The sequence below is a fragment of the Mus caroli genome, unplaced genomic scaffold (assembly GCF_978045245.1).
Source record: "Mus caroli unplaced genomic scaffold, Mus_caroli_1 scaffold_5, whole genome shotgun sequence".
NCBI classification, from domain to species: domain Eukaryota; kingdom Metazoa; phylum Chordata; class Mammalia; order Rodentia; family Muridae; genus Mus; species Mus caroli.
In genome coordinates, this window is record NW_028227260.1 from 138,600,043 (window position 1) to 138,627,685 (window position 27,643).

General features: G+C 41.1%; 1 protein-coding gene across 3 annotated transcripts; it reads right to left on the bottom strand.

Moving 5' to 3' along the window:
- Positions 1-3,536: 3,536 nt before the first annotated feature.
- Positions 3,537-17,437, bottom strand: Rgn (regucalcin). Of its 3 annotated transcripts, none has more exons than XM_029473175.2 (7): positions 17,413-17,437; positions 15,265-15,443; positions 13,304-13,486; positions 7,857-8,072; positions 6,104-6,235; positions 5,470-5,624; positions 3,537-4,190 (listed from the first exon to the last, which is right to left on the bottom strand). In XM_029473175.2, exons 2-7 carry the CDS (start codon positions 15,431-15,433, stop codon positions 4,140-4,142), a joined length of 906 nt encoding a protein of 301 aa, XP_029329035.1. In that variant the 5' UTR covers positions 15,434-15,443; positions 17,413-17,437; the 3' UTR covers positions 3,537-4,139. The 3 variants fall into 3 exon arrangements, with proteins under 3 accessions (XP_029329035.1, XP_021009378.1, XP_021009377.1); XM_021153719.3 differs by lacking the exon at positions 17,413-17,437 and adding an exon at positions 15,955-16,048; XM_021153718.3 differs by lacking the exon at positions 17,413-17,437 and adding an exon at positions 15,927-16,031.
- Between the last annotated feature and the right edge of the window lie 10,206 nt (positions 17,438-27,643).

Below are 27,643 nucleotides of genomic sequence, written 5' to 3' on the forward strand. Positions count from 1 at the left end.
AAGCTAACTAAGCATGAGTCTGAGAGTGAGTCATCAATCAGTGTTTCTTCACAGTTTCTGCTGTATCCTTGACTGTGAGTTCACTCACTGGTTAGAGGTAATGCTAAATGGAACAGCAAGCAATCCAGCCTTCAACTTCCTGCCCCAACTTCCCTCCATGATGGGCTGTGATCTGCAAGTGTAAGATGAATCAAATACTTTCCTCGGTTGCCTTTGGTCAGGGTGTTTTATTGCAACATAAAAGCAAACTAGAACAACGACTGACCAGGAAAGGCATAGATAGTGCAGATATTAATGCTTGTCATGCATGGGTGGAGGCTTCCATCACTGGGGAAATGATTATAATCTCTGTCTCACTAGACTGTGTTTCCAGATTTGGGGTTTTAGAGAGGGAAGTTGGGCTAAACTGGCCATTTTTCCTTGAGGTCTGTTGTTCAGAATTTTCAGAGTACTCCACCAGAGCCCCTAGAGTTCCTCTGCCATTCCACTATGCTTTGACCTACCTCCTGGGCAGAATGAGTGGCTTAGTCTAGGTAACTGTAATGGGGGACAGATGTCTTGTTTTATGCTTCTTAGACAATCCCTGATCTCTTGAGTTTTCACAATGAAGTTATTTTGCCCTCTTTGCAGTCCTGAATATGTGATAACTGTTGCTATGTGAATTTCCTTCATTGAAGAATAAAGATCAGAAAGAATCAAGTAGAAATAAGAAAATATGCAGACAAGAGTAGGCATAGGTAGAGGAGGCAAGTCTGGGTTTCTGATGTACCATATTCCCTCAAAAGTCCCAGTAAGGAGGCCTTTGCAGATTGGGCTTGAACCCAGCTCCTGACCTGTATGTACATACATACCAGATGGAGAACTGAGTTAAAGCTGGACCTCCATCCAACTCCAGCCTAACTTCTGGGTGGTACATGCACAGGACACCTGAGCAAAGCTTATGAAAACTGCAACTGACATTGAAACCATGACTGCAAGAACTTGTGGCTTCAACCTGACTCTATAGATTCTCTAAAGAAACAGACATCAATATTCCTCATAGGATTTTAACAAGATCCAGTCTCACATGCAATATTCAAAATGCCCAGGAAACAATCCAAAATTACTCACTATATTAAACAATGAATTGCCTAACTTAAGTGGGGAAAAGATTACCAATAGATGTCAAGAGTAAGATCATGCAGGTTTTGGAATGATCTGATATATAATTATACAACAGCTATTACAAACAATATTGAAAAGGCAATCTCAAAAATTCTGAGGAGAAATATTAAAATGGGTTGAAGAGTGTAGTTCAGAATTAGAACACTTGCTTAGCATGCTCAAAGCCTTTGGTTTCCATCCCCAGGATTTCAAAATAGGCATTATTTGAGGCAGGCAATGTGAGATATGCCTATAACTCCAGCACTAAAGTGGAGACTAAAGTGGGGGCTCTTGAGTTTAAGCCAACTGGGGATATATAGCAAGACTCTGACTCATGGTGAACTCATTTAATCTCAGCACTCAGGAAGCAGAGGCAGGTGGATCTTTGAGAGTTTGAAGTCATCCTAGCCTGTTTTACATATTAAGTTTCAAATCAGTCAGAATTATACAGAGAGACCTTCTCTCAAAACAAAACAACCAGAAACATTAGCTCTACAATTTAAAATCCATAAGGCACTCATTAAAAATTTCTATAAGTTTGGAGAGATGGCACAGTAGTTAAGAGCACTGGCTGGTCTTTCTTGAGGATCAGGTTTTGATGCCCAGAACCCACATAGCTCACAACTGTGTAAGAATCCAGTCCCAGAGAATGGGATGTTTAGTCTCTATTGTCCACTTGACAGAACTTAGACTAACCTAGGAAATAGGCCTCTGGGAGTCTGTATGAAGGTGTTTCTCACTGAAGGGGAACAACCCACCATGAATGGAGGTGGAACCATTCCATTGTCTGCGGTCCTAGAGTGAACACAAAGGAGAAACTGAGTAAAGCACCAGACTTTTTCATCTCTTGGGTTCCAGTCAGCAGATACAATATGCTCCTCCATGCCTTCTTCTCCATCTGAGCCTCCCCTCCAGCCATGCCTTCCCCTTCTTGATGAACCAACTGTAATTGGCAACTCTGAGCCAAAGTAAATAACTTCTTTTTTATAAGATATTTTGTCACAGCAACAAGAAGTCACTAATACAACAGCTGATTCTCTCAAATTATTCTATAACTTTTTTTAAAATTATTTATTATATGTGTAAGTACACTGTAGCTGTCTTCAGACACTCCAGAAGAGGGCATCAGATCACATTACGGATGGTTGTGAGCCACCATGTGGTTGCTGGGAATTGAACTCAGGACCTCCAGGAGAGCAGTCAGTGCTCTTAACCTCTGAGCCATCTCTCCAGCCCCTATTCTATAACTTTTAAAGGAATTTCAATTAACATTAGAGTATGTTTTATTCAATTTAAGATTTAAATTTTTAAATTAAAATTTTTAAGAATTTATAAATGGGCTGATGTGCATTTCAGTTCTAGACTATATGTTTAATATGAGTCTAAATTCAATTTCTAGTATCCAAATATGACTAAAATAAAAAATTATTGAAGGTCAGACTAACATGACTAAAACTACTCTGAAGTTGGAAGTGCTTAAGGCTAGCTTAGATGACAGTGACATTTTGTTTAAAACAAAACAAAACAAGCAAAACTTAAAACAACAAATTTGGAGAAATCACACTTTCCAGTTTGTGTGTGTGTGTGTGTGTGTGTGTGTGTGTGTGTACTAGGGACTGAACCCAGAGCTTTATGCATGGGGGACAAACCGTTTACCAGTGAGCTATATCGCCAGCCTGGCACTACCCAATTTTAAGGTCAATTGAAATTGAAAGGGAGAGAAAGCAGATCAGTTATATTCTGGGGATGGGGCACAAGCATGCTGAAGGGCAGAAGAAAAGAATGATAGGTGGGCACCATAAATGTTTGTGGATAGTGCAGATTCATTTTGTCTATGTAGTTGATATGAATATATATGACACACATCTGAATATATGACAACTTTGTATACTTTAAATATCATCAGGCTAATTATAGTGCCAACAATATTGCTTTAAAAGTTCTTTCCAAGATAGGCATGGTAGCACACATCTGTAATCTTAGCACCTGGGAAATGGAGGCAGGAGACTCAGGAGTTCAAGGTCAGTCTCACCTACATAGCAAGCTCAAAACCAACCTGAGCTACATGAGAGAAACCTCATCTCCAAAAAGGAAGAGAAGGAAGAGAGGGAGGAAGAGAAAGCAGCAGCAGCAGCAGCAAGTAAAATGGCTTAGCCAGTAAAGGTGCAACTTGAGTTCAATCCCGTCAACCCATGAGTCCCATAAGTAAGTTGCTCTCTGATCAATTTACACACATAAACACAGAGGGGGAAGGGAGAGAGGGAGGGAAAGAGGAAGGGAGGGAGGGAGCGAGAGAGAGAGAGAGAGAGAGAGAGAGAGAGAGAGAGAGAGAGAGAGAGAGAGAGAGAGAGAGAGAGAGGAGAGAGAGAGTAAAAGTAAACAATGGAAAGAAATTTCTTTGCAATGTGATGCATTTATTTGTATAACCACCAGGTGGCAATTAGAACCACAGATTGTGCCCCAGGGTTTGAATAACATCTTCTTCCAGTATTTTAGTTTGTAAAATAACACACATGAAAAGTTATATAATCATTATAAATTATTATTAAGTTTCTATGCATTGATTTTTGAAGCCTTATGCGCAGCAAATATGGAACACAGAAAAAGAATGGTCACAGTCCCATTTCAACCCCCAGAGCAATTTGCCATCATCAAGCTGATTGATAGTTGAACTCTCTGTTGCATTTCTACAGAACTGCTTATAATAGAAGGCCTAGAGTGTGTTGTCAAAACCACTTGTCATTCTCTGGGGAAAATCTTCGACCTTTAAAAAATTGTAAATAAAGGAATCCAGGGATGACGTTTTTCATTAATATGTTATGCCCTAGGTTTATTCAACCAGAACCCAATCAAAGATGTAAATTAAAGCTTAACCATGCTATAATATCACCACCTCATTAAAAAAAAAACTAAATTGAAAGTTCATTGATTCCAGTCCCTTAATTCTTCAGTTATCTTCAAAGCTTTTTCTTCTGACAGCAAGGAAGAGCTGCAGTTCACCCTGCATATGAATATGGGGCAATTCCTTTGACCCCGAGACCCGTTATCTGTTGAGAAAAAAAGAGTGGAACTGATAAATAGTCTTCAAAACCATTGTTACAAAGCCAGGCTTGGTGGTTCATACTTACAATCCCAGCATTTGGGAGGCTGAGGCAGTAAGACTGCTGTGAGTGCAAGGCCAACCTGGGATATATAGTGAGACCTTGCTAGACACAAACCATCACCAAACAAATTATGTACAATAATATATCTAGCTACCTTTAACAATCCTGTTTTTTAAAAAAGTATTTATTTATTTTGCATACATGAGTACACTGTCGTTCTCTTCAAACACACTAGAAGAGAACATCAGATCCCATTAGAGATGGTTGTGAGCCACCATATGGTTGCTGGGAATTGAACTCGGGACCTCCGAAAGAGCAGACAGTGCTCTCAACCACAGAGCCATCTCTCCAGCCCTCTGCCCCCAGTTTTATTTTCTATCATGAAAAAGAATTAGCTGACAAGCTATTATATGATTCAAGCAGTCATTCACATACATTCTGGACCAATAAGCAAGTACGCACATTGATAGATAACAATTTATTCCTATCATTTTCTCATCTGCCAAGAAAAGTGTTTCTATTTTTCTACTTTTTTGTTTTTTGTTTTGTTTTTTGTTTGTTTGGTTTTTTGTTTTGTTTTGTTTTCAAGACAGGGTTTCTCTGTGTAGCCTTGGCTGTCCTGGAACTCACTTTGTAGACCAGGTTGGCCTCCAACTCAGAAATTTGCCTGTCTCTGCCTCCCAAGTGCTGAGATTAAAGGCGTGTGCCACCATGCCAGGCTTACTTTAAAAAAACAAAACCAAAAAAGATTTACTTACTTATTTTATGCATGTGAGTACACTGTCTTCAGACCAGAAGAGGGCATCAGATCCCACTACAGATTGAACCCAGGACCTCTGGAAGAGCAGTCAGTGCTCTCAACCCATTGACCCATCTCTCAGCCCTCAAAATGTGTATTTTTTTTTATTGGTGTTTGTTGTCACAAAAATTGTTTAAAACCTACAAATCTCTTTAGGACATCAAAACAATCAGATGATTTTACAAATTCTACTGAAACATGAAAATATTTTTAAAATACTGGAAGTAAGCCAGACACGCCATCCTGAACTTTATAAAATGTATATTTGCAAAAACTGAAATAATTGAGTTTAGTGTGATTAGCTTAACATGATAAATGGAAATAATTTTTGGATGTTTGCAAAAGCACCGTTCAATTTTTTTAACAGAATACCCTCCACAATGCCCCTCCCCCCCACACACACAGAAAAAAAGGCCATCTCACCTTGAAAATGTTACCAGCATCAGGCTGCCTCAAAAGGCCTTCAGCATTCAACCCATCCCTGGCACAGGTCACATACATTTCAGAGTAATCTTTCCCTCCAAAGCAGCATGAAGTTGTTTTATCAACAGGCAACTTCACAGTTTGCAGTCTTTTCCCTAGGTCACCAAATAAATTATTAAAAACTTAGTTCTAGACATTTCCAACATACATAATGCTTTTGGACCATTCATGGATGATAGGGATGATCTAAGAGACTGTGGATGTCAGAACTCATCCCTTGAAGAGAGTTAATATAGGCTGAATTTGACATGGCTATGTAGCCCAGGCTGTATCAAACTCACCATCCTCTAGTTTTAGCTTCCTTACACTTAAGTTTATAAGCTACTATATTATCTAGCTCCCATCTATGTATTTATTTAACTTAATTGCCTTTTCTGACAATTGGGTTTTGGTGGAGAAACTTATTTCCACAGGAAAAGAAGTTTTGACAATAAATTCTGGGTTATAGCTTTTACCTTTATTTCCAAAATCATTTAGTTAAGACTACTAATATGGCTTTAACCGTATCAGTAATGGTGTCTAGCACTGGTGTTTTCTGGAGTGGGTGGGATTTTCTATTTTGCCTCCAGCCTACCTGTCTCAGGATCTAGGCGAATTATTCTTCCTCCATTGTAACAGGCCACCCATAGCTTTCCCTCAGCATCAATGCACATTCCATCTGGGATTTGTTCATCTTTTTCCATCTTGTAAACAATTCTGCGGTTGGCTGTGGTTGAAAAACAAAACCAAAACAGGACCAAACAGTGGGTCACACAATGCTGACAAACAGTGCACTCTCAAGCTGGTTATAAATACTGGCCACTTAACAAAGGATTTCAAATACATGATTTGGAATAGATTCACTCCCTTTTGTCTTTATAAAGTTTTAAATGTTTTCTTTCCCTTTTACTTCTTTCTTTTCTCTTTTTCTCTTTTTTCTTTTTTTCTTCCTTCTTTATCGCAGTTCTGGGGATAGAATTAGGAACCTTGTGTACGTTAGACAACTCTTCTATCGCTAAATGAAATAAAGCTGATTTATTTAGAGACAAAGTCTCATACAACATCCAAGGCTGTAGTATTCATTGTGTAGCTCAACCTGTCTTCAGAGTCTTAAAGTAATCCATTTGCTTCAGTGTTAGGATTAGCCGTGAAGGATTGGCCACCAATAGGTAGCTCTCTGAGGCCAACCTCAACTAAGGTTAGGCAAACCCATTTCAGACATACTTCAGCCTGTGATTAGATTACTATCTTAGTTTCCCAAACTCCTACTTTGACCAAGTCTAAGATCTATATGGCAGCTAAATAGTACTATATGAACAATGCATGCACAAAACCTTGGGAGATACATATTCTTTTTCTTACTTTTTACAAAAATCAAGAAAGAAGTATTTAAAGAGCTTGCTTCTTAAAGGAAGGGCATTCTAAAGCCCACAGGATGCTTAAAGAAGATCCACAGTATCTAAACAATGACCATGCAAAGGGAGGGGAGCACTGGAATTGCATCTCAGTGCACACACTAAGAAATTAGTTTGATCCCCAGCACCTCAATAAACAGTGCAGAAGAGCAGCCAGCTACAAAATTCAGGTCATTCCTGCAATCAGATTGAAGTATAATGGAAAAATGTTAAAGCCATGTGCAAGGAAATTGGGTAAGAATAGTCATAAAAAAGAGCACTACATACTTCAAAGCAAAGCATCTGTACTGGAATAGTTTGCCCTTGATTAAATCTACATAAAGTCTTGTGATTTTTTTTTCAAGTCATTTTTATGATTGGTTTTGCTCTTCCTGTCTGGCACTTTTCATCAAACAGTTTCAAGGTCTCCCTTCTAAATTCTTCTAAATAATTTCTTTCCTCGAAGTTTCCAGTGATGGCTCATTTTACAGAACATTGATGGAACTGAACCAACCTGGAAGCACTTTTCTGTTATTTTTCCATTTCAAAGGTTGTTCATTTGCCCGTGAATACTTGCCTATGGTTAACTAAAGATCAAATAAGACTCAGAAACTAAAAGTTTCAGTCTTCCCCTCTTTTATCACATTCTCTTGTATAGTTTGTGCCTCTTGGCACTGTCTGATAGGGCAGGATCCATTCTCTAGGGAGGCCCTTTTTAGTGATGGAAAGGAAAATTCAAGGCCTATCTGCACTGTCTAGTGTAGCTACAGTGTTAATCTCAATTACCAGACTGGAGACGTATTGAGAACCACAGTCACTGGCAGCTTAGTGAAGTCTGTGCCATCATCAGTATATTGGGAAGTCCTCTATTTGACAAATAATGACATTTTCACATGGCTGAAGGAGATATATAAATATGAGTGATATTATGAAAAATAATAAAGATGTTCATACAAATCTGTCCTGTTTGCAGGTCATAGTCAAAGGCATCCACAGTGTAGGACAGGCTGTCAATGTAGTAGAAGATTTTATGGTCCAGGGACCAATCCAAACCATTGGAGATATCCACTTGGTCAAAGTATTTCTTCACACTGTGATCAGGAAAGAGGGAGTACAAGGACCCTTGGTGCCGCTCAAGAACAGCTGGGGCCGTTTCCTCAGCCATGGTACCTTTGGGAAACAAAAAAACCCATTAGCTCAGTCCTGCAGATTCTAACCCTGCACACAACCCCATCCTTTTTCATGAAGGATCATTTTCGCTATTTAAGTCAAGAGAGTTTTATACAATCTCAAATTTAAACAGTCTCTTAGATGTCTTTTAAAGATGGCAACTGTCTTTCTTTCTAATGCAAGTGAAAATCTGCCCAAAGGCTTGGTGTGGTGACACACATTTATGATATCAATACTTCAGATTATGAGACAGGGTAGTGAATTTGAAACAGCTTCTATGACTTTGAGGCCCAGTTACATTACATAACAACTCCTTGTTTGAAGCGCGCGCAAGCGCGCACACACACACACACACACACTTTTAGCAATTTAGAGATATGGTTTCAAATAAGGAGTAATCATGTACTAACCTTATCTTCTCCATCTAAGCACAAGTATAGAAAGCCTGAATAAAATGCACAGTATAAGCCAAGTTTGGTGGTCACCTGTAATCCTAGGCTGAAGGAGGAAGACTAGGAGATTGAGGACAGCCCTCAATATATAAAAATGTAACCCCTTAAAAGATATTTATGGCTGGGTGGTGGTGGCGCATGCCTTTAACTTGGGAGGCAGAGGCAGGCAGATTTCTGAGTTGGAGGTGAGACTCATCTACAAAGTGAGTTCCAGGATAGCCAGGGCTACACCGAGAAACCCTGTCTCGAAAAAAACACCCCTCCAAAGAGAAAGAAAGAAAGAAAGAAAGAAAGAAAGAAAGAAAGAAAGAAAGAAAGAGAGAGAGAGAGAGAGAGGGAGAGAGAGAGGGAAAGAAAGAAAGAAAGAAAGAAAGAAAGAAAGAAAGAAAGAAAGAAAGAAAGAAAGAAAGAAAGAAAGAAAGAAAAAGGAAAAAGATATTTATGGGGCTGGAGAGATGGCTCAGCCATTAAGAGCACCAACTGCACTTCCAGAGGTCCTGAGTTCAATTCCCAGCAACCACATGGTGGCTCACAACCATCTGTAATGGGATCTGATGCACTCTTCTGGAGTGTCTGAAGACAGCTACAGTGTACTCATATAAATAAAATAAATAAATCTTTTAAAAAAGTTATTTATGAACTTCTAGGCTTATCCTCAGCCTGTATAAAATAGATCAGATTGTAATCAGCATTCCAAAGGTTTCAGGAATGGAGCTAATGGGTAGAACTTTCCTACTCCAAATTAGCTTACAGGTACACATATGGAACAGATCCTCCTTGTACCTAATGCAAAGCAGGTTAGAATGACTGGCCTTCTTCCAAACACATATGCTGCTTCCTGAAATAACTATATCACGTTCTAAATTATTTAAACAATGTTCAGGGTCTCACAGCATAATATTCATAATGTCTAGGATTATTTGGTGTTATAATTTGGTGTTGAATATCTTCAAAAGTCCATGTGTTAAAGGCTTGGTATTCTGGGATGCTGTGGCTCTTTAGGGGGTGGAACCTATTTGAAGTTTTCAGGTTATTAGGAGAATGACCGTTAAAAGGATTGTGGAACACTGGCCAGTGCTGTCATCCTTTGCTTGCTGGCTTGCAAGGTGTGCAGTTTATTCTACCATACATTCTTTTGTTGTTGTTGTTTCCTTACATTTATTTTTACTTTAATTATTTAAGTTATTTAATAATTATTATCATAATAATTATACCGATTAAAATTTAACCAATACAATATGATTAATTATAATTATTTAATTTATATAATAAGTAATTTTATTTATTTACATTCCAGACATTATCCCTCTCCTGGTTCCTTCTTCAATAGTTAATCCCATTCCCCCTCCCCTTAGCCTCTGAGAAGGTGCTGCCCCCCAACCCCCTACCCTAGGGCATCAAGTCACTACAAGATTAGGTTTACCCTCTCCAACTAAGACCAGACAAGGCAGTCCTCTGTTTCTTATGTGCCAGGGGCCTCAGACCAGCCCGGGTATGTATGCTCTTTGGTTAGTGGCTCAGTCTCTGGGAGTTTTGAGGGGTCTGGTTAGTTGACATTGTTTCTACCACACATTCTTAACATAATGTGTTGCCTCACCAAAGGCCTAAAGAAATAGGGTTATTTGATTATGAACTGGAACTTTTGAAAACATGTATCATAATAACCTTTTCTCCCTTCATAAGCTAATTGTCTCATTTATCTCATTATTGTGACAGAAAGATGACTGATAAACTCAACAGCACAGAGAATGGTAGATGATCCCATCAGTGTAGGAAATCAACAGATTCTGAAAATTATATGGCACAGATGTTGGAAGGCTTTGGTAAAGATTAATGCAAAAAAAAACAATTATAAATTGATATGAAGAGAACTCCAAATAGAAAACATTACCACAGAAGTAGAAGATGAGAAGAATAACCAAACAAAAATAGAGAGTGCACTGGACTAGCTCACTGGCCGAAGAGTGTTGGCAAGAACAAAACATCAGAGTAGCCAGTGTTAGATCAATAGACATCATGCAAAGTGAAAACCAGAGGGAAAACACCTTGGAAGAAAAAGGAACAGCGCCTATAGCCAGGGGACAGCAAAAGGGCCAATACCTCCTTGAGATCCTAGAGAAAAAGAGTGCAGGGCCAAAGTTTTTCAAAGATTATGTGGCTCAAAACTCTCCAGATTGGATAAATATATAAAAGCTTTCAGTATATTTAAGAAGATGAGCAAATCTAAAACACAGCAAACAAAAAGAAACTCACACCTAACACAATATGATCAAATTGCTGAAAACCAAAGTCCAATAAAGATGCTTGAAAACAATGAAGGAAAAATGACATATAACATATGGCAAAGAGAGGAGTTACAGATTCAAAGTGGCCAATTCACTAATAATACATAGTAATTCCAAATGTGTGTGTTTACTAATAGAGATCTAAAATATACAAAGCAAAATTTGTCATGACTGTAAAGAGGTAGAAAACTATTGAATTACATTGGAAACAATTTCCTTCTCTCCGTGGTAGACAGAAATAGACAGAATGTTGGCAAAGGCACAGATAAACTGAAAGCTGAGTGTTACTGATGCTTACAAAAATGTTTGCCCAACAAAGGCAGAGTATGCATCCTTCTCAAGTGCTCCATTCACTGAAGTCATTATTCTTTTTAGTATTCATAGAGATACACTTAGCTGTCATGTGATCTCAGAAGCCAGAGCAGACTCTGATTAGAATGAAGAAACCAGAAAGCTACTGTATTTCATACTTCATTTTGAAAGAAGAAGGAATAGATTACAAATAGAAGAAGCAAACCTGAGTGGCAAGAGGACATAGTAGGTCCTCCTGGGGAGGATGGGTTACTGAGCAGTTGCTCAAAGATGGTTTGCTAGCTACTTCACAGGAAGAGATGGAAGGACATGTGAAAGGGCTATCCTTCTTTCTTGCTCCTTCTTAGGTTGGCCTTTATAGCCCAGGCTGGCACTAAACTTACAATGTTCCTGCCTCAGTTTCTTGAGTGCTAGGATAACAGGTGTATGACCTCAAGATCAGCTTTATAGGGCTGGAAAGATAGCTCAGCAGTTAAGAGCACCGACTATAGCCGGGTGGTGGTGGCACATGCCTTTATTTAATCCCAGCACTTGGGAGGCAGAGGCAGGTGGATTTCTGAGTTCAAGGCCAGCCTGGTCTACAAAGTGAGTTCCAGGACAGCCAGGGCTATACAGAGAAACCCCATCTCAAAAAACAAACAAACAAAAAAGCACTGACAATTTTTTTAGAGGTCCCAAGTTCAATTCCCAGCAACAACATGGTTGCTCACATCCATCTGTAGTGGGATCTGATGACCTCTTCTGGTGTGTCTGAAGAAAGCAACAGTGTACTCTTATAAAGTAATTTTTTTAAGATCAGATTTATTACTCTATCTGGCAAAAATTATTGGAAAAGGGACTCTCAATGGGTTTCCATCTTTAATCTTTCAACTTACTCTGGGTGATATCTGTGGTTTTACATAGTCCAGCAAGATGGGGACCAGTATATAGCCAGTTTCTCAGATCTTACCTTCCTTTTGTGGTGCTAGTGAGTCACCATAGGAAGAGTGGCATTAGACAACAACATGAGAAGGCAGTGTAGGAAGGTAAAAATAGAGATGGTGAATCAGCTTTGGCTAATTTCCAGGGTAGCTGTGATGGGAAGTAAATGAGAAATCAGTGTGAAATTTTCAACTAGTTGAAAATCTTTTAAAGTTTTATATATAGTAAGATGTGGTGGTTGATGTGTGTCTATAAGCTTAGCATTTGGGAGCTGGAGACAGTGGGATTGCAAGTTAGATGTAAGCCTGGGCTACATAGCAAATTTAAGGGCATCCTGGGTCTCATAACAAAGCTCTTTTATTAAAACAACAAAACAAAACAGCAGTTACTATGTAGTGGAGGAATGCAATAGGAACTTAACATCTCCAATGAGCAGTAGCAGGACAGTGTGTACCTCCAAACTGGATGCCCTGGGAAGGATAGGATATCACTTCCACAGTATTTCAGCCAGGAATGTCTAACATCAACCTAATCACAAGGAAACATCAGACATTTCCAAAAATGAAGACTGTTCTATTATTAAAGAGGGTGGGGTGGGACCATATTCTTCAAAAGTGGCAACACCATAAAAGAGGGGGAGGGGAATCAAGGAAATCTTCCATATTAAGAGGATGAAAAGACAAGTGCACTATGTCATTCTAGAATGGATTCCACACTGGGGGAGAAAATTCCAGAAAGGACATTATTTGGTCAGTTGATACAACAGGAATATAAACTTATTGAATCAATGATAAACTTCCGTAAGTTGCTTACTATATTGTGTTCACGTAAGAATATGCCATTTTTACCAGGCACGGTGGATTTCAAGGTGAGTTCAAGGCCAGCCTGATCTATAGAGCGAGTTTCAGACTAGTCAAGTTTGCATAGTGAGACCCTATTTCAGAAAAAAAGCCATTTTCCTTAGGAAACACACACCCGCACATGTGCACAAACACACACAGACACACAATTCTGGAGAGAAATAGATTTAGATAGAGTGTATATTAAAACAAGAACAAAATGTTTACAAGTAACTCTAGGTATGGACATATATAGAGATGAGGTATTCATTATATAGTATTACTTTTTGTGATAGAACACTTGTCTAGCATATATAGTTTTTTGTTCATCCCACAGCAACACACACACACATACACACAGATACACTCAAAGCAAGATTCAAAGACAGCAAATAGGGGCACAAATAAGAAAGAAATCATACCAGCAAAGTATCTCCCAGCAGGATCCACCTTCCCATCATTGAATCGATTATTTTTCTTATCTTCATCCACCGTGGCTAGGACAAATACTGATTGATTTTCCCAGTTCAAAGCACAGAACTTGGTTCCAATGGTGGCAACATAGCCTCCCAACTGTCGAAGTGCCACTGAACTGACTGGGGCATCTGCAGAGGCAAAGTCAACAGGTAAGCTCTGGTGGCCCTGTAGCACAGAGGTCATTGTGTCTTGTAACATCTCTTAGGAAAGGGGTCCAGTTAATACCATTTTCAAAAGGTCCTTATTTTTAATATATTTAATTATAAATTGTTTCTCATTTCTCAAATATTTTTGAAAGTATGCACGTGGACTGCAATGAAAAACAATCTTTATATCTCTTAATTATATTACTATATATTTTTTACTTTAATAGTTTAGTTTATCTGGTTTTAATACTCTTTCACGTATTTAAAAAATTCTTTTTACATGGAAAGAGATTACCATAATTTTACAGGAAATACATTTATCTGAATTTGTTTAGAAACATTTCCTAAGCACCCCATGAATGCTAAATTCTCTTAGCACAAAGCCCTGTTCAGAAGTTGATGCAAGCCTTTCAGAGCCCTGGGAATATGCAAGACCCTATAAAGGACCTTTTTAAACAAGGATCCTAACTATGGCCTGAGATATCTCCTGATAGCTTAGCCTCTTGAACTCCTGCTAACACACAAACCCTTTTTATGAGCGGGAAGCTTTGCAGATTAGGGGTAGGAATTTTGTGAATGCTGGGAATGAGGGACCAAGGAAGGAAGAGGCTAAACATTTTCTTTGGAGCTATAAACACATTGATAGGTAAATTAGATGCTGCTCCTAGTAGCATTTGAGAAGTGGAAGCAAGAATCTGTGAGTTCTACATCAACCTTAGTAACTACATAGCAAGTACTTGCCTTATAAAAAAAACAGATGACCAGAGTTCATTCCCCAAAATTCATAGTGGAAGAAAGACTCCTAAAAGTTGTCCTCTGACTTCTACACATGGTGAAAAGAGTAAACTCCTGCTAGTTGTCCTCTGACTTCAACATATGTGCCATAGGACCAGTACTCCCCACACAGACAAAATCATTTTTTTAAAAAAGCTACGTTTAGTCTGGGAATGGAATTAGTGGTATGTACAAACTTCTGGATTCAATCCCCAACACCAGGAAAAAACAAGCTTTAAGTTGTCAGTTGGATTCATGGGAAGATACCAGAAACCAGAAATTCCTGTAATTTGGGGAAAATCCCGGTATCTCTTCCCATGCATCCAATAATAAAACCAGAAACTTGTTTGTCTACTGGTAATCACACCCAGCCTATTGCTTTGAGCCATAAAAAAGCCTTAGAAACTCCTTATCTTAAACCACAAAGCTCTCTTGGGAGTCCTGTCAGGAATACCACAGTTGTGCAGTCCTGGTTGATGCTTTTGAAGCCCAAGAATTCTTTTTCACAAAGAAGTGAGTGATAGATACATCTTACATCTGTTCTTGGTTTTTGTTTTAAAATGGTGATTTTGGCCTAACCAGGGTAGATGGCTTTTGCTGTGCTATTAATGGAGTCTTCCATTCTGGATGCTCTCATCAGAAGTCAATCAGGAAAGAAACACTATAATACCTAAGCATCAAAACAATGATGTGGCACAATGAGCATGAGTTTGCCTGAGGCCTAGCATCACAAACCAAAACAAAGAAAGTTAGGAAGGTTATGACCCATACAAGAGGATGAGAAAAGCATGGAAGATCCATCATTTCCAATTTGAGTTCAAGTGAATCACACATGGAATCACAGACACTGCCAACATGGTTTCAAAGCATTTTCAGTTGGGCTTTAACCAGAAAGATCCAGGACAATGACAAGCAGGGTGACATTAGCCCCTGCACTGGGAAAAGATGGCTCACTGCAAGGAAAGCAGCTCAGTTTTCATACTTACCCACAGCAACTCGCTGCACTTGATTGCTGACTGAATCCCATCGACAAATAATCTTTGAAGGGATATCTACAAACAGTAGCGACTGTGATGCTTCCTCCCATACAGGAGACTCCCCACACCTGTAGTTCTCCCGTAAAACAACTTCAATTTTGATGGAAGACATGGTCATAGGAAAAGGACTGAAAGAAACAGAAAAAAAGGCAATGCAGTTGAATGGAGCAAATTTAGTACAGATGGCAGGCACATCTTGAGGTGTGGCTCTGTGCAGGTATAGTTTTCACAAATCACAGGTTAACAGCAATCCTGCATTCTATCTGCACCATGCTTCCAACATCTTAGACAGTATTTAAAACTTTGAGCAATAAAGGATTTTTTTTTAAGTTAAGGAACACTCAGTAGCATTTCTGTACACTGTAAATTCTGACTTTCATATGCACTGAGAAGTCAAAAATGTTACTTGTTTTACTATAAGATTAATTTTATCACAGCAATCTGGGAACAAACTGAAACCTCCCTTAGGTATGCCAGTATTGGATCAAAATAGACATGTGGGTGTATTTCCTCAACTCCCAATCAGAGCAAGGTGTACAGCAAGACAGGAGGTGGTTTGTAGGAAGAAGGAGCTAAGAAGACATGACATGAAACATCTTCAGTCAACTTACCAGTGAAGTTTTTTTTTTTTCAAGATACCTTTAAAATCGTAGACAAAGGAAAACTCCACTATCCACACCTGGGCTGTAATGACTCCTGGCAAGCTTGCTAGTCAGTGCTTTTTATGGCAGCACTCTGACCTCCCAAGGGGTGGGCAGCTCCCTCATTGGTGGCCCCTCTGGGTGTCTGCAGGTTACCTTTTCATGCTGCCACCTCTCCCTCATTCATTGATGCTATTGATTTCCTTGGGAGGGGGGGAGCAGCCAGTTTTAGAAATGTGTACATCAGTGATAATATACTGAATTAAGTTAACAGCCAGAGTCTTGGTATATGGCTGAGGTATATAGCCTATTCTAGGCCCTGGGATTAAGAGCTGGCACTGTCCCTATCTCCAATCCCAACTCATGTTCATTTTCAATTCAGATAATGGCTGGTATGAAGGGCATTTTTCCCTGGGGTGTATACAGTTGCTTGTTTGTTTTTTACTGGTAGTTCTGGGATAGAACTAGGACCTTGAATGTATTCTGCTACAGAGCTATGCCTCCAGCTCCACTGGAATGGATGAACTCACAGCCCCCTTGGTTGTATCTTGCTTCCTTGCATGAGGCCAGTTTGGCAGGGAGCCTTGAACCCCACAGGCAAAGAACATTCTATGCTTGGACTTTAGGCCAAAGACCAGTGAACTGGGAGAAAGAAGAAAGAAGAGAAGAGGAGAGAAGAGAAGAGAAGAGAAGAGAAGAGAAGAGAAGAGAAGAGAAGAGAAGAGAAGAGAAGAGAAGAGAAGAGAAGAAGAGAAAAACTATCAGGAAAAACAAAAAGAGAACAGTCAAAAATTCTCCCTTGAAGGGGAAGGAACTTTGCAGTCTACCCCAGTAGACATTAGTGCTGATAGAAATTGCCAACACCTTCAACGGTTCTCCCTGGGGGTCTTACTGCTTTGAACTAGGTAGTCCTACACATGGGTGGGCAAATGAATCCAAGAAGGAGGGGGAGGAAAATAACTTGTGGTTTAATGTTTCCTTGAATAAACTGCATGTTTTTGGGAATATAGTTCAGAACTGTCTCAAATTATTAACTACCAGCGCTGTAGCATTTGCCATTTTCATTGGCTGTTAAAAATTGGCCCAGGCTCCAAAGGGCTTTCATGCTATCAATCGTAGATAAGCCCCAAGATCAGATGTTGGAGTTTTGCAATAGCTTAACCCCACACTTTGTCCTGCAAGCGATGTGTGTGGAGGGGTGGGGGCAGTGCTGCCAAAGGACCTGTTTCTACCAGGAATTCTGGCTGCAAACTGGTGGCTTGGGCGGGACGGGGTGGGGGGAAGGGTGGTGATAGAGGACTGATAATCAGGGGTCCGCGCTGCACGTGAAGTACCTGTACCAAAGGGGTAACACTGCTGCAGCCTCTAGGGGCAGGGGACAGTGACAACAATGGCAGAACTCTGAAGCTAAACTCCCGCTGCCTTGCTCCTGCCACGGGGCTCACTGGCTACTTACAGAGCAGTCTCAGCACCGGATTGGGAGACTGGGTTGAACGAATCTAGCTTCCCAGTTGCCTTCGCCCAAATCTAGCTTCTTCGTCTTCCCCACCAAGACGGTCCTGTCCCGGTTATTCACAGGGCTAGTGACAGTGCGGTGGATTCAAAAGCTAGGCAGAGAACCTTGGGAAGGAAAAAAACTCCCCAGGGACACGGAGGCTAGGCAGTTAGGTAGCCGCAGGCCCGGGGACTGGCAGAGACTAGCGACCCTGAGGGCTCACCCTTCTCCCTCCCTCCGGGTGCCCACGCTGTCCCTTCATTTTCCAGCAACTGGTAACTGGAAGTACCCAGCTAAATCCACCCCAGACAGGCGTGAGAAGCTGCAGGAGTAAAGCAAATGTAAGCTTTGGGTTTGGACAGCTTTCTTTATATAATCAATCTCTTAGTTCAGCAAACAGAAAGAAATTGTTAAAATGCCTAAGGGATTGAGACAGGGATCTTGTTAAACACAAATAGGTTAAAAAGGAAAGAACAAAGCGGTTAAACAAAGCCTTCCTCTCCCTAGCTGGGAAGACCTTGGTGGCAGCAGGCCAACGCTTGCAAAATGCTTTTGGAAGGGGAAGAAACATGCCTTTATTTGATTTGGTTTAAAAATCACATGGAATAAACGATTCTAAATGACATAGGCCAAACATAGCTACACTCTCAATAGCATAGTGCTCACCTGGTGTGTCTGGATGTCTCAAAGGCACTCGAGGCGTTCTTTTCCCTTCATTTTATAAGGCTCGGTGAAACTCCGAGCCAATCACCTCCAGGTGCTCTACCACTGACTCATTCCCCTAGCACCTAAGACATTGTTTCTTGGCAGTTTCATTATGCAGTCCATGCTGGCCTTGAATTCATAGTACTTCTTTTGTCATCTGGAATTACAGACCTACATCATCAACCCAAATCGAAACTCAGCCCTCCCCCCTCTCTTTATTCTTTTGAGACAGTCTCAAGTAGCCTGCAATGGCTTCAATTTAGTTATATAGCTGAGAATAGCCTTGAGTCCTCTGCCCCATTTTTTCTTTTTCTTTTTAAAAAACTATTTACTCATTTTAATGTGTGTGGGGGCTTTGCTTACATGTATATAAGTGCACTGCATACATGCATACCTGGTATAAATATAACTTTTCTTATTTGATGTAATTGTCATCTCTGAGGTTTACTTCATCAGACTGCTAACTGTCTAGTCCTGTAAACTTCTAGCCTCTGTTACAGTATTATCAAGGCCTAGAATGTTTTCAGTCTCTGAGACTAAATAAGCTCACCATTTCTACTTATTTCTGATATCTGGCTGGCTGGTTTAACTCAGCTGGGTTAAAACTCCTCTCCAAGCTAAAACTGATTCAATCTGGCTTCTCTCTTGGCCTCTCCTGAATTGCTCTGCTTGGCCTCATACTAACTTTGCCATTCTGGTCTAACCTTCTGGCTTCTTCTCCATCTCTGGCTCATTCAGCCTGTCTTTGTAAAACTTTCCTGGTAAAACTGCCCCTCCTCTCTCTGCACTGCCCCTGAAGTAGCTTCTCTTTCCTATTTCTTCTTGTGAGAGTTAGGCATATCCCATTCTGTCAGATCTTTTTCTGATTCATCACTGTCTGCCTCTCAACTAGACATCACTTGCAAACATGTTGCTCCATTCTACAAACCAGTTTTACCTTCATCGATTGGGATTAAAGGTGTGTATTAAGGGTGCGTCACATCACAACAATGTGTTTACAATAAACAGAAAGCTCTTGGATAAAAGGTGTGTGCTAAGTCAGAGACACACCATAACAGGTTTTCCCAGTTCACAATCTTGGGGTTCACAATGTGATCAAATATTCTACAACAGCCTGGTGCCTGTGAAAGCCAGAGAAGATGGTGCTGTATCCCCTGGAACTGGAGTTACAGATGATTGTGAGCCAAAATGTATGTGCTGGGAACAGAACCCATATACTCTGCAAGATTAGCAAGTGCTCTTAACTGCTGAGCAATTTCTACAGCCCTACATTTTTTTCCCTTAAAAATCAATGGAGGGCCGGACAGTGGTGGTGCACGCATTTAATCCCAGCACTCGGGAGGCAGAGGCGGGCTGATTTCTGAGTTCAAGGCCAGCCTGGTCTACAAAGTGAGTTCCAGGACAGCCAGGGATACATGGAGAAACCCTGTCTTGAAAACAAATAAACAAACAAACAAATCAATGGAGGGAGAGGTAGGAATAGTGTGCATTCATATAATCTTAACACTCTAGAGGTGGAAGTAGATGGTCACTGAAAATTCAAGGACAGCCTGGTTTATATGAGGAGTTCCAAGCCAGTCATAGAGGCACAATGAGATCATTTTGAAAATTCAAAATTAAAATAGAGGCTGGGGAGATGATTTACTTTGTAAAGTACTCCCAGTGCAAGCATGAGAACTCAGATATGGATCCCCAGCCCCTACTGAAAAGACCTCACATCTATGCCTCTGGAGTAGAAGATGAAGGCTCTCTGACCAGCTAGCCTCGCTAAATTGGTGAGTTTAATCCCTGGGACTCATATGGTGGAAGGCAAAAACAAACTACCACAGTTTTCCTCTCTTTTCCACATACACACTATGGCATAAGCATGATCCCCTCCTAAATAAAGGTAGTTAAAAATATAACATAGTGTTTCTCTTGAGATTTGTGTGTCTTATCATATGTATATTCTCTAAGATTGTGTATCTTGAATGTACTGTCCCATTCCTTGCCTCTGGACTGTACTAAAATCTCCTGGTACATTCAAACACTATCATTTGGCATTCTAATATTTTTAGTTCGCTAAGGAGAAAAGGAAGAAAATGAGCAACCCAAAGCACAAGAAACCGCAAGACATATATTGGACACAGAACAAACTCAATTCAGTTTTCTTCCTTTGGGGACAGTGCTGAGGATGAAACCTGAGCCTGAACTGTACCCATAGAACTCAACTCAAAGTTTAAGGACAGGAGCCTAGAAAAATCGGTGTCTGGCTTCTTTCATCCAAGGACATACTTAAGACAATCACTCTACTGTGTTCTCACAGTCTGCAAAAATAAGGAGACTCCCAAAACTGCATGTTCACCTGGGAGAAAACATTAGCCAAACTCACTAAGCCATTCAGAGAAATATGGGAGGGACGTTCACTCTATAACCCAGACTGAGCCAGAACTCACGATGTAGCCCAGGCTGGTTATAAACTGAATGTGATCCTCACCTCAGTATCCTAAATGCTGGGGTTGCAGGCATGTGTCATCATACCCAGCTTCTGCTGGAACTTCTAAGCAATTTCTTCTTGCTCCTGTCCTGTCTTCCTCTGCCTCCTGGAATGCATATGGCTCCCTCCCTAACCTGTATCTCAGCCCAGATCTTTCCCAAAGCTATACCAGATCATCCTGTTTCAGCAGTCAGCAAGCCTTGTGAGCAGTACCGAACCAATATCTCCTCAGCAAACTTCCTGCTCTGCCTTCATGAATGGGACCATCCCATCCAAACTGGGACATCTAATCACATTTCTCTTGTTTTCTAACTCAAGTCCAGTTAGTCACCAAGTCACAGGAGTGTTCTTTCTGACAACTGGAGACTGATCTCCAGAACCTACATGGTTATGGTGGAAGAAGCAAGAACCTTTCCTGCAAGTTATCCTCTGACTTCCACAAGTGTGCCCTAGTTCTCTCTGTCTCTCTATTTCTGCCTCTCTCTGTGTGTCTTTCTGTCTCTCTTTCAGAAATTCCCTATGTTGCAGCCATAGCTAGAGCATGGGTCCTTAACTCTGGTGTACTTTTTAAAAATCCCATGTAGATCTCAATAGCCCTGGCTTTGGTGAGGTTACCCAAGGTAGTAGTACAGCAACTCCTGACTAAAGTGCGGTAATCAACAGGTGCTGAGAGGATTCTACAGCCTCTTGATGGAGATGAAGTACAGTAGCAGAGAGCCACCTTGCAGTTGGTGCTGTGGGTCTGCTTGCTCGAAGCAGCTTCTCCACACAGAGACAATGAAAACTGGGCCAAGCAAGACAAGGGTCTTCTTTCTGTGCTAATATGATGGTTAATGGGACTCGGGAGCTAAATCAATGAAGTGTTTGCTTTGCAAGCATGAAGGCCTGAGTTTAATGCCTAAAACCTGCCAGGTGTGAAGGAATGTGGTTGTAATCCCAGTGCCAGAAGTTGGAGGCAGAGGAATCCCTGGGGCTCAATGGTCAGCCAGTCCAGCCTGACTAGTGGAGTATGAAGTAATGAGAGAGATAGATCTGGTCTTAGAGAAGACACATCCCCAGGAAAAGGTCAGTAATGTCAGACTTTTGATGAGCAGAGAGGACAGACCTCCTTTGTGCATTTGATCTGACCAGGTGGCCTTCATGAGTCTGTAGCCTCAGTCTAGGGCTGATCAGTGTGGCTTGAAGGCTATTGCCGCAACCTCCATGGAAGCTGCCATGGCCCCTATGCCTGGGCCCAGGGATATGGTCCTCCCCCTACTTTGGTGTTACCTGCCATTTGGTGTTATCCCCAGGGGAAAAAAGAGAAGTCTCCCTTTAACAGCCTTCTGATGGTTTTGACACTGCTTTAATTCATTCGGATCTCCATCCACTTTTTCCCTTCTAGATTTCTGTCATCCTCTTGGGGACTCCATCTCAACTCTCTGGATCTGCTGCCAAAAGACTCATTAGACAGGGAATCCTACAGGTCTGGGAGTGGTGTTTGTCACCTTTATTTTCTGTAACATAGAGGTGGTTAAAGTAGTTACGATTTTATGTTTTTTTTAAAGATTTATTTATTTTATGTATATGAGTATACACTGTAGTTGTACAGATGGTTGTGAGCCTTCATGTGATTGTTGGGAATTCAACTTAGGACCTCTGCTTGCTCTGGCCAACCCCACTTGCTCCAGCCCAAAGATTTATTTATTATTATAAGTTCATTGTAGCTGTCTTCAAATGCACCAGAAGAGGGTATCGGATTTCATTATGGGTGGTTTTGAGCCACCATGTGGTTGCTGGGATTTGAACTCAGTACCTTTGGAAGAGAAGTTGGTGTTCTTACCTACTGAACCATCTCACCAGCCCTATTTTATGTTTTTAAGGGAGGCATAACTTTCTTATTTTGGTCTTTTGTTTCCTTTCGTTTTGTTTTATTTTTAGAGACAGGGTTTCTCTGTGTAGCCTTGGCTGTCCTGGAACTCACTCTGTATACCAGGCTGGCCTCGAACTCAGAGATTCGCTTGCCTCTGCTTCTCAAGTGCTGGGATTAAAGGTGTTCAACAACATTACCTGTCATATTTTGGCTTTTTTTTTTTTTTTTGAGGCAGTGTTTTATTATGTAGTCCTGGAACTCACTATGTAGAGCAGGCTGGTCTTAAAACTCAGAGATCTGATTGTTTATGCCTCCTGAGTGTTAGGATGAAAACTGTATACCACCACGTGTAGCTGGGATAACTTTACTTAGAAAAAAACCCCTCATGTCCTAGTTTCTTTGCTGGTGCTATGAGAGGGGACAAAGTTTATTTGACTTACAATTTCAGACTACAGTTCATTATTGAGAGGAAAGTCAAGGCGGGAACTCAAGCAGCTTCTCACATGCAACCCATTGTCAAGAGAAGAGAGCAATGACTGCCACATACTGCTCGCTTGCTCACTTTACTAGTTTCTCCCACACGTGTACAGTTCAGGGCCTAGCCTGAAAAGAGGTGTCACTCAAAGGTTGAGTCATTTATCAAGATAATCAATCCCCTAGGGACATGCCCATAGACCAACCTAGATCTAGATTTTTTTCCTCACTGCAGTTTTCTTTCTAGGTGATTTTAAGTTGTGGCAAGTTGACACTTAAAACTAACCAGCAGAAGCTGCAAAACTAGTATAAAGAATTTTTGATTATCCTTATTCTGGAGTCCTCAAATGTTGAGTAGTTCTCTCTGTGTCTCTCTCTGTGTCTCTGTCTGTCTGTCTCTCTGTGTCTCTGTCTCTTTCTGTCTCTGTCTCTCTCTGTCTCTCTGTCTCTCTCTCTCCTCCAGCAGTGAATCTAGAATCTATTTATGCTACTACATTACTATGCAGACATTACACTACTGACCTACACTCTAGCCCCTCAAAGCTGTTCTTTTACATAGCCATAGAGCAATAGCTACAATAAAACCAACAAGTTCTCTGACTCATGAGAATGAGAGCACAAACCATGGGTAACCGTGCCACATTGCAGCAACAAAGCTTTCGACAGAAACAATGCAAGGATTTGGCCCTGTGTAGAGTCTGAGGACTGACTGCTGTCAAGAAATGGAGATAATTCTATGATTGGGTATTTACATTTTAGTATTTTACATGTATAGGTGTCTTGCCTGCCTGTAAGTATGTGCACATGTGAATGTCTCTTACCTGCAGAGGCCAGTAGAGAATGTGGGGTCCCCTGGACTTGGAGTTAGTTACAGATGGCTGTGGGCCATCATGTAAGTGCTGGGAGTTTAGCCCAGTTAGTTTGGTCCTCTAGAAGACCAGCCAGTGCTCTTGCCTGTGGAACCATCACACCAGACCCTATTTATCTTTTAAAAATCGACTTTATGTATATGGATGTTTTGCCTGTACATATGTCTGTGGACAATATGCATGTCTGGTGTCTGTGGAGGCCAGAAGTAAGAGGTGGATTGCCTAGTAGTGATTGGATAGTTGTGAGTCACCACGAGGGTACTTCCTGGGAATTGAACCTGGATCATCCAAAAGAGCACTCAGTGCTCTTAATCATCGATCTACCTCTCCTCTCCAGCCTCTCCCTCCGTGATTGGCTATTTTAATTCTTGTCAAGAAGGTGAAGACAATGATAGAGATGTAGCAATTGTTTAATCCAGGATAGGGTAGTGTTTGATCATTTCTGTGATTTGGACACCCTACTAGTCCTTAATTTTTTTCTTAATATTTTTTTCTTTATTTTTATTTTTTATTTATTCTTTAATCTTTTTTTTACAGTCCAGACTTTGTCCCCCTTCGGTCCACCTCTGACTGTTTTATACCCCCTATCTCTTCCCCCTCCCCAACCCCCATCTCCAAGAGGATGTCCCCACCCCCCACCCCACCAGACCTCTAAATTCCCTGGGGTCTCCAGTCTCTTGAGGGTTAGGTGCATCATTTCTTACTGAACCCAGACCCAGCAGTCCTCTGCTGTATATGTATTGGGGGCCTCATATCAGCTGGTGTATGCTGCCAGGTTGGTGGCCCAGTGTCTGAGAGATCTTGGGGGGTCCAGGTTAGTTGAGACTGCTGGCCCTCCTACAGGGTTGCCCTCCTCCTCCTCAGCTTCTTCCAGCTTTTCCCTAATTCAACCACAGGGGTCAGCAGCTTCTGTCCATTGGTTGGGTGCAAATATCTGCATCTGATTCTTTCAGCTGCTTGTTGGGTTTTTTGGAGGACAGTCATGATTGGTCCCTTTTTGTGAGCACACAATAGTCTCAGTAATAGTGTCAGTCCTTGAAGTCTCCTCTTGAGCTGGATCCCACTTTGGGCCTGTCACTGGACCTCCTTTTCCTCAGGATCCTCTCCATTTTTGTCCCTGCAGTTCTTTTCAGACAGGAACAATTCTGGGTCAGAGTTTTTGACTGTGGGTTAATTTTTTTTAAGATTTTATTTATTATTTATTTTATATGTAAGTACACTGTAGCTGTCTTCAGACACACCAGGAGAGGGAGTCAGATGTCATTACGGATGGTTGTGAGCCACCATGTGGTTGCTGGGATTTGAACTCAGAACCTTCGGAAGAGCAGTCAGTGCTCTTAACCGCTGAGCCATCTCTCCAGCCCGGGTTAATTTTTTTTTTTTTTACATTTATTTATGCCTCTCTTTGTGTGCACATGTTGTGCGTACCTGTGTGTGTGTGTGTGTGTGTGTGTGTGTGTGTGTGTGTGTCTGTGTTTTGTGGGGAGAGAATCTAGGGCCTTGTGCATGCTTGGCAAGCACCCCATCACCTACCCATATCCCTAGCGTGGATCAATTTTTATGAGACCAAATTGGGGTTAATGATGGGAAGAACTTAACAAGCAGAGTGAGCCTCCAAAAAGAAATGGGCTTTTAAAAATGTTTAAGGGAGAAATATTGAGCTTTCTGTCAACTGACAGTTAAATTCAAAGTAGTGGCTCTGGTCTGAGATGAAAACCATCAAAATGATTTATTCTTTTCAGTCAGGTGTGGTGGCATACACCTGCCATCCCAACATTTGGGGGTGGCAGTGTTGGCAGCAGCAGGGACAGAGGCATAGCTCCACACTGTAGCCTGTAGCAGCCTTAGGACTTCTCTTAGGTGATTAGGGACCTTGACTAGGCAAAACCAGATCCTTGGCTCCACCACAGAAAAGATTCTGAGGATGAGCCAGTAGGGAGCAGAGGCAAACTGCATTAAAAATGGGAAGAAAAGCAGGTAGGAAAAGAAGCCAGTACACCCAAGAGTATGGGTATGAGAGTTTCAGAGAGGAGTCACTCTGAAGTCTCTTGGCATTGACTACATAGATGATTTTTTTAAAAAAAGATTTTATTGATTATCATATAAGTACACTGTAACTGTCTTCAGGCATATCAGAAGAGGATGTCATATCTCACTACGGATGGTTGTGAGCACCATGTGGTTGCTGGGATTTGAACTCATGAAGAAGAGCAGTCAGTGCTCTTACCCGCTGAGCCATCTCACCAGCCCCCTACATAGATGATTTTAATGGCTCTCAAGTTACATTTCAAAGGGTTGTGAAACAATCCTAGAATTTTTTGATAAAAGAGATCATAAGGTGGCTCTGGGAGAGCCTTGGATGGGGCTATAACTGATAAGATAAAATCAGGAGCCACCAGGGCTACCCAAGGAATTAGGATGTGTCTTTGTAGAGACTCTAAAGGGGTATCTGGTGAGATTCCTAGAACATTGCAGGAATTCATCTGGGAGGGGGAAAAAGACAAGACATTCAGCACTTGTGAATTTTGTTGGGAAATTTTCTAGTTTTATTTTTCATTATGTGTACATGCATGTCTTTGTGTAGGAATGTGCACATGGGTGTGCGTGACCGAGGTGATAAGGGATCTCATGAAGCTGCAATTAAAGGCAATTGTCACCTGCCTGACAGATTGCTGGGAACCAAACTCAGGTCCTCTGCAAGCACTGTTAACCACTGAAAGAGCCATCTCCTGCACCTGGGAATGTTGCTTCTTGGTTGCTGAGGGTCTTCAATCACACTTTGGGGTAACGGACTCCTTTCCTTTCCCATGTTCCCATAATTTCCTCTGTCTTCCTATCCTACAGGGGCAGGAGGATCTGGAGTTTAAGGACAGCCTTACCACTAAAAAAGAAACAAAAATGATTTGTGGGTTTTTCCCCCCTAAAACGGGAGAAGGCTCTCAAAGGTGAAAAAAAAATTATTGAGTGGGTCAATCTAACTCTCTTGTGCATATACATATACAGCTTATTTTCTTTATCTGTTAGAACTGCTGATGGACACCTAAAGTGATTCTGTAACTGGCTTCCCAAGTAGCTGAGAATAGCTTTTAACTCTGAACTCTTCTGCTTCTTTGCCCTAAGTGCTGCAGTTAGAGGCATGTACAACCACGCCTGGCTGTTTTATTTCTTAAAACAAGGTCTTAACTCTGTGGCTCAGACTTGCCTAGGACTCACTATGTAGCCCAGATTTATTTCAAACTCTTAGCAATCCTCCTGGCTCAACTTCCCTGGTACTGGGATTACAGGCATGTGCTACCATGACTGGTACTCCATCACTGCACAACAGATATGTTTTCCCCCCCAAATAAACCATTTCTTAAAGTGACCGGATCAAGAAAGGAACATTAGTGGCCTTCCAGTAGACGTCTGTGTGACGTACAATAAGCAGGATGAAGTGGGAAAGGGGAAGAAAGATTGCTGAAGAATCAGGAAATTAGCCTTGGATTGAAGTGACCTATTTTTTAGTCAGTGGTGTCCCTAAGAATTCTTACAGTTATTTTTTGGGAGGAGAAGGTTGGGGGCTAGGGATCAAACAGGGCCTGGTACATACTGGTTAAGCACTTACTACCTAGCTACATTTCAAGCCTGAATTCTTTGTTTAAAGTGGCCCTAGAGAATGACTGTTCAATGGTCACAGCAAAGGATGTTTGTCAAGTCAGGAAACTGGAATTTCAGCACAAATGCTTTGGAGTTTTATTTGGTATCAGAAGCTGACAGTGCCTGATAAGGTCTTTTTCCTTTAAGTCTCAAGGGCAGTGGCAGTTTTTTTTTTTTTTT

Coding starts and splice junctions, on each gene's coding strand:
- Rgn (XM_029473175.2), bottom strand. CDS start 15,433: ATGACCATGTCTTCCATCAAAATTGAAGTTGTTTTACGGGAGAACTAC. Junction 6,236..7,856: donor CCTGCAAACAGGACAGATTT/GTATGAACATCT, acceptor TTTCAACCACAG/CCAACCGCAGAATTGTTTAC. Junction 5,625..6,103: donor TCGCCTAGATCCTGAGACAG/GTAGGCTGGAGG, acceptor TTGGTGACCTAG/GGAAAAGACTGCAAACTGTG.